Source organism: Salminus brasiliensis, chromosome 10 (genome assembly GCF_030463535.1).
Source record: "Salminus brasiliensis chromosome 10, fSalBra1.hap2, whole genome shotgun sequence".
NCBI lineage: Eukaryota > Metazoa > Chordata > Actinopteri > Characiformes > Bryconidae > Salminus > Salminus brasiliensis.
Window position 1 is genome coordinate 34,404,747 of NC_132887.1, and position 9,428 is coordinate 34,414,174.

The 9,428-nt window shown below is 42.6% G+C and overlaps 1 protein-coding gene across 2 annotated transcripts in view; it reads left to right on the plus strand.

Moving 5' to 3' along the window:
* Positions 1 to 5,657, plus strand: part of esrrga (estrogen-related receptor gamma a) — a 73,329-nt gene extending 67,672 nt beyond the window's left edge. For both annotated transcript variants that reach the window (XM_072689923.1, XM_072689922.1), the window contains one exon: positions 1,628 to 5,657. In XM_072689923.1, the coding sequence (XP_072546024.1) occupies positions 1,628 to 1,872 (245 nt within the window). In that variant the 3' untranslated portion in view covers positions 1,873 to 5,657. The remainder of the gene's footprint in view (positions 1 to 1,627) is intronic.
* The last annotated feature ends 3,771 nt before the right edge of the window (positions 5,658 to 9,428 follow it).

Consider the following 9,428-nt stretch of genomic DNA (forward strand, 5'->3'; position numbering starts at 1 on the left):
TTCTTGCTGCCTCTTTCCCACTCTCTCCCTGTCTTTCTCTCGTGTCACACTCTTGTGTTTATTGAGGCTTTGCTTCTGTAGCACCTCTTGAAGCTCTTCTCCCTGGGGAGGCATGCATCATGCCAGAGTTCAAAGGTGTGCCATTTTGTGAGAAAGGGCACTGGGAGAGTTATTGTTTAGTTTTTGCAGCCTTCAAAAGCAAACCTTTTTGATGTGTAATCAGCTGTTCATGGAAAGGACGTGCCCCAAGCCAGATATTGCTAAATAAAATTGTGAAATTTGTCATTATTTCAGCATTACACTCTGTTTGCTTTAACAGTATGGCCCACTCCCATGACATTAACTGCACACTTCTCTCTTATTAAGAATATACATTGACAGCAAATACTGTTTTTGTAAAGTGAGAAGACCTCACTTCTCGAGCCCGGACAATGATGTATATATATTTCCCAGAACAGTGTGAGTTGTCCACCGAAGCCGCTGATGGTTAGATTAATGGTGCTGCCGGCGTGACAGGCTCTGTGAAAAGGTACAGTTAAGCACTTTCCTGGCAGAGATGTCGGTCGCGTCATGGGTCACTTTTTAGATGGCCGGAGCCCATGTGACTGATGGACGAGACCCCTCTGTCTGAATTCTAGATGGGCCTGGAATGGGCCTCCAGACACTGAAAGCTTGGAATATTGAGCCATTATCTGAAGTAGACAGGCTGCTTGCCCTTACAGCCCCCAGACCAGCGACAGCACTCTCTGCTAACGGGAAGCACACAGGGTCTCCAACACGTGATCTCGGTCTTATCAATACTTGACCCTATAGTTATTATTTAACATGTATTTATTGATTCTCAACAAAGCACAGATTTTAATCAATTGGTCGAAACCTTATGTGTATTCTGACATGTAGCCCCTGGAGACTGAGCTAGGAATGACAAGCCAAGTCATAGGGTTTGGGGGGGGTGTTGTTTATGGCAGGCCATACAAAAGCCTGTGTTATTTTATGCAGGGACTATGAGAGCATTATTTAGCATGAGCATGTGTAGAAAAGTAGAATGTGCCACGTTTGGAGCACTGAGTATCCAGTAGAGAACAAACCAGATGAGCTCTTTTGGTGACGGGCTCCAGTTGTCTGAGACTAATTTCATTCTGAGAGACGCGTCGGGCTCCGGCACACGTGCATGCAGTGCTAACAAGCGAATATGCAAATAGCCCCTGTTTGACATTTCTCCCAGACAATGCCAGTCAGGCGGAGGGATTGACGCCTGAAAGGCGGCTCGTTGTTTCCTCTCACTTAGGCGCGGGCCCGTATCAGCTGGCCTCCAAACGTTGTTCCCGTTGTGCACGCCATTCATCAGGCCCACGGAGAGTCGTGTAAACATGCACCGTGGACAATTTCACTGTTTAACACTCAAGTGTGCATTTAATCACCAGAGAATGAGCTCTGCCTTGGCAGAAAGAATGAGTCACTCTCTTTTCCTTATTTAGCAGTTTTTTTATTCTGCAGAAAAAAAGGCTTGTGTCTGTTTTTCATGGTGTCTGAGAAAAGTGGGATGTCTCTGGTTCACATTCACCTACCACCATCTTAAAACACTTTCAGCTAACAACAAGTGTGCGCGTATGTGTTTATTTTGCAGACTCTATGCACATAGAGGATGTGGATGCAGTGCAGAAGCTCCAGGACGTCCTGCACGAGGCCCTGCAGGACTACGAGAGCAGCCAGCATGCGGAGGACCCACGCCGGGCCGGCAAACTGCTCATGACCCTGCCTCTGCTGCGGCAGACCTCCACCAAGGCAGTGCAGCACTTCTATAGTATCAAACAGGACGGCAAGGTGCCCATGCACAAACTCTTCCTGGAGCTGCTGGAGGCCAAGGTCTAACTGGGTTCCTTTACTTGGGCCCCACCCCTCATTCGGAAAGTGGGCGGGTCGATGACCCCACCCGTTTCACTGGGCAGGCAATGACTGATTCTCCGCTACTGACGGTGAACCTTTTGTCAATAAACAGTATCAAATAACGATAAGAAACATAACCTTTACGGTACTCGTAATTATTGACGATGATAAATACATAAAGATTAAAGTGTTGTTATTGAGGAAAAATGTTAAATAGGGGGAAACAAAGACTGCTTTCACTATTTAGCAGTGGGACTTTGAACCAGCTTTTGACTTGTACTTCTTCAAAATCTGATGCAGTTTTTAAAGCTATCAAAAACATTTTGTTGATTTTCACAAAACCTGGAGCCGAGAAAGATCAGCCCTGCCAAAGGAAGGAGTTCCACTGAGTGGGAAGCCAGCAAACTGTACTGTCCTAAACCCATGTCCAGCTATCATCTTATTCGAGGAATCTAGGAAGAACCCCTCTTTATCAAACAGCCACAACGCAACGACGTGCAGTAGTATTACCACCAGACCTCGCCGGAGCAGTCTGACTACGCGTTAGCCAAACAGAGATTTGATTTTTGGTTTTGTTTATTTTGTTTGTTTGGGTTTGTTTGTTTTTTCATATTTGAAGAAGCTGCTCCTCACATTAATTTCACCACAAGCAGTCACTGGGGTTTGATTCCCTTTTCTTGTTTTCTTTCAAGTCTTCCGAACACTTATAGCCACTTTTAATGATTTTATCCGTAATCTTTTCAGGGAATAGCCTGAGCTTTAGTCTCTCATGCAATACAAAACACAGAGGCACTGCGGTGGACAAGGAATAGACTAATTTATTTATTGATCTTGTTTTATTGTGTGTTTTATTTCACTGTATTTTTACTGCAATGAAGGGTGTAAATAGGCTCTGTGGTGTGGTCATCAGAGATGAGTTTTGTTCATAAATGTTACTGACTGATTGGTTTGTTTTTCCAAACCAAACTTTACCACTTTCAGCAACTGTTCCGAGTCATACAAGCAAAATCCTGCTATCTTCTCCAAGCAATAGACGTTTTGAAAGCAGAGGTGTGTAAATGTATGCAATTTCTTTTAGTGCCCGTCTTGTTTGGGAAACTGAACTTCCTGCAGCTTTAGCTTTCGTTTCTGTGCTTGATAAAAGATGATAGTTGACAGAAATGATGGCCAGAAGGACCATAAACATTAGCATTAAACAAATGATATATGCATTTATATTAACCCCAGTCTCTTTACTTTTATTGACATTATTTCATATCGAAGCAGTTATACGAACTTTGCGAAGCAAATTAGCACTTAGGCAAGACATCGCCACTACTGGATGGAGAAACATTGTAGCTGTAGTTTTATGGCAGCCCTACTTTCCTACGATGAACAGGAGCCCATACTGGATGTAACCCTCAAACCAAGACACTTCTTTAGCAGAGAGGCTAAGTAACTAAGCAAGCTTTCCACAGCACTCATCTGAAATATGTCAGTATTAGTATGGGGTATTTTCTGAATATTCTTAAACATTGTATATTGTAAATGAACAGATTATAAAACTAACCTAACTAAGACATTTTATTGGAACAAAATGAAAAAAAAAAATGAAAAAAAAGGTAGTTCAGCTTCTTGATGTTTCATGTCTGCTGTGCTTGTTTCTGAATCATTTCCTTTCTTTTTTTCTTTTTTTTCTCCCCCACTTTCCCTCTGTTCCATGCAATGATGTTGTTGTGTACTTCTCGTGGTGGTTCCAGTTTCTGTGCCGTACACTTTACTTTTTTCTTGTTTTTTTTTTTGTTTTGTTTCGTTTTGTTTTTTAGAGACAGGGTAGAAAATAGAGACACTACTGGATGTACGAATCCTCAGGAGACAAGGATGATGGGTTCTCAAATAACTTACTGAAAACAACAATAACAACAACAAAAAAGACTTTGTAGTTACTGCTAGATCAACAGATCCACAATCAATGTAATCTATACTGGCGTATAAGTGATTAACAGTTATTTAAAAGAAAGGAACAACATATTAAAAAAGGGATCATTTTGTCAAACTACTTTTGTGTAGACTAACACTGTATATCTTAGGTTTTAAAAACGCTTTTGAATATCTCGAAACAGTAGTGGATTTTTTGGTGTTTGTTTTTGTTTGTTTTTTTTTTTCATTTATTAAGATTTTTTTTTTTAATAAGACGCTGTACATAAGGCCTTCCATGCTGAACGACTCCGTTGTAATATTATCTTTACTCTTTGAGGCTGCAAAGGGAAAAAAAAGGCTTTTTATGTTTTGGTGTAGGATCAGTTTCCAAAACTATCGCTTTAACTTTGTGTGCTAAATAAAAATGAAGAAAAAAAAGTCTTTTTTGGGGGGTGGAATGGGGACAGGGGTTTTATTAATTTATTTTTTTTTCCTCCCTTCTGTCTTGTTCTATAAATACCGTGTACTATCTATCATTAGCTATACAAAACTATAATTAGACTGTGCTTTGGAGAGGTTAGTGTAATGTAACTCAAAACATTATTCATGGCAACTCATCAGACGGTCAAATACAGGAGGGTTCTTGCTGTTGATAGGACGTCGGCACTTCCGTTTTCTTTGGGCTTTTTTTTTTTGTTTTCTTTTTGTTAGTTTTTCCTTTTTTACATGACACGACTCGTGGCAGAAAGGTGCTGTTTTGTTTGTGATTTCTTTTCTCCTGTTGTCTATTACGTTGTCTTCACCATTACAAAAAATACTAAATAATAATAAAAAACCCTACTGAACATCAGGCAGATGGAACATAGTCTGCGATTTAAGCTGAGCTCTCTGGCCACCTTCAGCTTTCAGTTTTGGAATGTCACACAGATGTTACAGCAAGCAGTCCTGGGCCTGTATGCACTGAGTGTGCTGACCTAGGATCGGCTCGCTCATCCTAGATCAGCTCTCTTGCTTCGAGAAGTCTGGCGCATAACCCCTGATCTCCATCATTCAATTTCGAGGTGCATTGCAATACTGAAGTGTTCTTTTTTTTTTCTTTCTTTCTTTCTTCTTCTTCTACTACTAAGGTTTTCTTACAAAACAAGCAATCTTTAGTGACTGATACCACGTCATTTTGGACAGTATACTCCACGAGCAGCTTAGATCATTCGGAGAAGGCTTTTGCTCTCTATCTTTTAAACGTGCTACTCGTGCCCTGAGCGCAGAGGTGGAAGTGTAATTTAGCCATACCGACGATGACGACTTTTTTCCAACATATTTTCTTATTTAAAGCAATATGACTGTGTGGCAAGCAGGTGTCGCACTTTGTGATTGAATTAGATCAAAATGCTGTATTTATTGGACTATTTTGCAATTTAAGGGATATTAGGAACACAATAATATGAAGATGTACAAACAACTGCTATTTTGTATTATATAATGACATTATGGGCGTTGGTTACATTTATTCTTGTGTCGGTGTCTGCCAAATCGCGTCAAGGGGTTTCGCGGCAGTAGAAAATGCAAAAATATAGAAAACACTGATGGAAAGGAAGAGGTTAAGGAAAAAGAGGAAACTATATATTGAAGAATAAAAAAAACATACAAAAAAACCTTATAAGATCAATAAGATAATGATATAAATTTCAATCCAGGAGTTGCTGAAACAGCCTGTAGTGAGAACCATGTCTGTAGTTATAGATGTGCTCCACATCAGTAAAACAATTAACTGTATATTTTTGTGATGTGTATCATACAGTGTGCTCCAGCGATTCTGTCCATTTGTGTAAATGTATTTATTTTACATTGTATATATTGTTCAATGCAAAAAGAGAGACCTATGATTCTGTAACTACGATCAGTTCAGATGTGTAACTCCAATTATGCCTTTCAGGATAATGGTAGAGCAATATTAAAACATGCTTCCAGTTTTGACTTCGGCCTGCTCTTCTTTTGTGGCGTGCACCTGTGGCCATCAACCTTCCCTTCCTTCCTTTCCTTTCAGTGTCCTTCTCTTTCTTCTCTCACTTTTCTACCTCCTGAATGCATCTCTGAGCATTTTCCTGAGGGGTGTGATTCTGTTTTTTAAAATGTCAAAACCATGAAGCACTGGAGTCGATATCTACAAAGCCTTTAGCAGGTTTGGTTTCTGAGACAAACCCGTATTCATTACTTGAGGGTAAAATCTCACTGCTGTTCTTTGCATTGGATAGCATAAGGAGGGTCACAACACCACGTTGACTTTTATCTATGGCCATTTCTGGAGTTGCTCCCTAATCAGAGAAAGTGCTTACAGATGTACACTATACATGTCGAAATGTTTGTGGACACCTCTACTAATGAATGCGTTCAGCTACCTTTAGTTGCACCTGTTGCTGACACAGATGTGTAAATGCACACACACACACACACACACACACACCGAGCTCTCTCTGGATTCTAGAGCAGATAAGCAGAAATTGACCTATTGGCACCAATGCCAGGGCTGGACATTGTGCTGTGGACCAGTAGAACTGTATTCTCTGGAAAACTTTTTGGATGAGTTGGGGATGATGAGGTGCGGTGGTGATCATCCAACATCCTGACCTCACTGAATGCAATTAAATCCTCACAGCAATGCTCCAAACTCGTAGTCGAAAGCCTACTCTTGCTTTCAGAAGAAACCATGTATAAATGGGTGTCCCAATACTTTTGTCCATATTGTGTATGTATATTTAGTACACAATCCATCCCTGTGTCCTGGTGAAAGTCTGAAGTCACTGAAAGAAAACAAACTACTGCGTGCCAACAGGAGGGAAATTCACGCAGCCCCCCCTTACTGTCTGATAAATCCTCATGTGTGGGCAAATGGCCACGTGGCCAATAATCACAAGAGCTCAATAGCTGCTAGTGAGCTGGTGCACATTGACAGTAGCGTAGGTCCTCCGTCCTCCGGGCTCCATGTGCGTCCTGAGCTTGCTTGAACCTGGTAGACTCCTGTACAGTAGATTGGCATGCCAAGAGGACCAAGGGCAGGTGTTGGTCCCAGTTGCACGGTGACAATGGTGAGCTAGGTGACGAGTGTCTGATTGAAAAGACCCATTTCCATAAAGACGTAGCTCTGGGTGGAGAAGGGTAGTATGCCTCTTACACATTCCCAAATGGTTGCTGAACCTCAGCTGACTCAAAGTTACGTCCCTGGTTGCTTTGCTATGAAGCTCCTCTGGCTCACCAAAACTGCTGAAGAACTCCACCAGCCGTTCTGCCAAAGTGCCATAGTGGACTGGGACCGCGTATGCTTTTGGGTATTTGGTGAAATAGTCCATGAGAAAGTGGTTTCTGGCATCAGTGGTGGGATCCACCACCAGGGGATCCAGGATGTCAACGACAACCAACTCTAAAAGTGTGTCAGAGGGACTGAAGTGGGCGTGTGACTGCTGTTGTGTACAGCTCCAGTTTTCTGTGGCATTCCTTTTGATTCTCGGCATGCAGAAATCCAGCTTAGACCTGATCTTCCTCGGCCGACGACAGAACAACAACACACCTTCGTTGAACTGTTGGCGTAGGAGGTTTAATGGGATAGTCGAGACAAACACTGGTTAAAAATTCTAATTGAATTTCTGATCCCAGCTGTCCACCTTACAAACCGCCGCCTGGATGCCCTGGCTGATTTGACAGATTTTACAGGGAGTAAATGAGGGGAGCCATTCTGAGCTGTGCTCTTTCGAGGCGAAAGATGAGTAGCTAGCTTATCACATGATCACAGATACTTGCTGCCCCTCGTCCCTCCTTTTTCCCTGTGCGTGTAGCTCTTTTTGCCCTCTCTTGGCGGGTTGCCTCGCACAGCCACACTTCATCCTGCCATGGCTACAAATATTATTTCCTCAGAAAAGGGGGAAGAGGAATGGCGGATGCGGAGAGAGTTCCTGACAACTTGATGCAGCGTTTGAGGCATGTCCACTCAGAAAGTAATCAGCCGCTAAGCCCTCGGGCTGCCGAGTAGACACATTGATGTAAGACAACACTCTACACAGAACGACATGGCCTGGCTCGGCTCACACACAGCCACTCAGGCTCACTACTTAGGCTGAATCCCAAATGGGATTTTTTTTCCACATGCGGCGCGTCATTTGGGCGAAGGAGCTATTCCTTCATGACCCATAGTGCCCTACCTATGGGCACTACAGAGGGAGCAGGGAGCCATTTAAGATCCAGCCTCAGTCATATTCCACGCTCAGCGCTGGGAGGTGGAGGGAGGAGGAAGGGTGGGAGGACGAAAACAGAAGCCACCGGCAAGATTCACAAATCGAACGGCAAATCTACTGAAACCCTCGTCCCTGATTTTGACAGGGGAAGCACAAAATGACCGACGACAGCCGCTCTGTTCCAGGCGCATTGGATTTCTTTAGGGTACATCGGATATTCTGCAGCACACGGAGTGGAGTGGAGAGTAGAGGAGCGCTAAAGACTGCATGCTCTATAAAAATCATCTGCCTCCTAATACGTATCATAGCCTATAACGTTGGGAGACATTTAATGTTCTGTGGCAAAAGCGTTTAAGGCCTTTAAAAAGAGGGAGCAGTGACCTGCAGGCAAATATTTTTCAAGAAAAATGACGTCACTGAAAGAAGGCCCCAACGGCTGCCTACGCTTCCCCCCGCCTTTTTATGAGTTGTGCTGCGGCACATACGTTTTACTCATGGCTTCGGAGTTCATTTATTTTATTTTATCTTCATACCATTGATTCATTATTATGATACAATAAAAGCTACTTGAGCATTTCAGCTGCTGAAGACTGTTCTCATTAACCTTGTGAGACGCTGAAAGTGCTCCATGGCATTCCTAATGGCTCCTTTAACTCTTTCCCCTCTTTTATGCATTACATGGCTGTGGAAGCGATGCACTTTCACTGATGGGGGCTTTACCCTGAGAACAATTTCGGAGATGCTAAATAGATAGGCTGGGATATACAAAGCAAATTTGCTTAATCGGGATATTATTTAAGCCAACTAGTATAAGAAATTCAGATTCATGGGTACTCCTAGATGTTCACTATATTGGATTCATTTTTTTCATATTTTGGGCACCTCAGTCGCAAAAGGTTCACAGACCTTGATTAGCAAATCAGGCCTGGGCCATGTCATCAATTGAAATTGTTAGCTGATTAAAAATTCCAAGGTTTAAGTCTTCAAACCTTGTTACAAGCCACTCTTAAACATTGGGTCTTTTAAGCAACTGTCTACATGCATCTGTAAAGGGAGGCTATGTGACGATAATGAAGCCGTTTTAGCGTTCAGTTTCTATGGTGCCGGCTGTTATTAAGAAATGGCAGTTCAGGGGATCTGTGAAGGTTTGAGAGGAGATCAGGAAGATCATGAAAGACCATGAAAGAGAACTGGTTGTCTGCTGCTAACACAAGCATATTAAACCCCCATATGACTGCCAAGAAACCTGCTTGAAAGTTAAGCTGAGTCAAGAGAGGGGTGCACTGTTCTACTGTGCAGCACTGCTTGCACAAACATAATCTTAATAGAAGTGCCACGCCAGCTGTGAAGCTTTACAGTAGATCTGTGTGCCAGTAGCAAAGGTGAGAGGATGAATGGGTTACAGCTTGATACCTGACT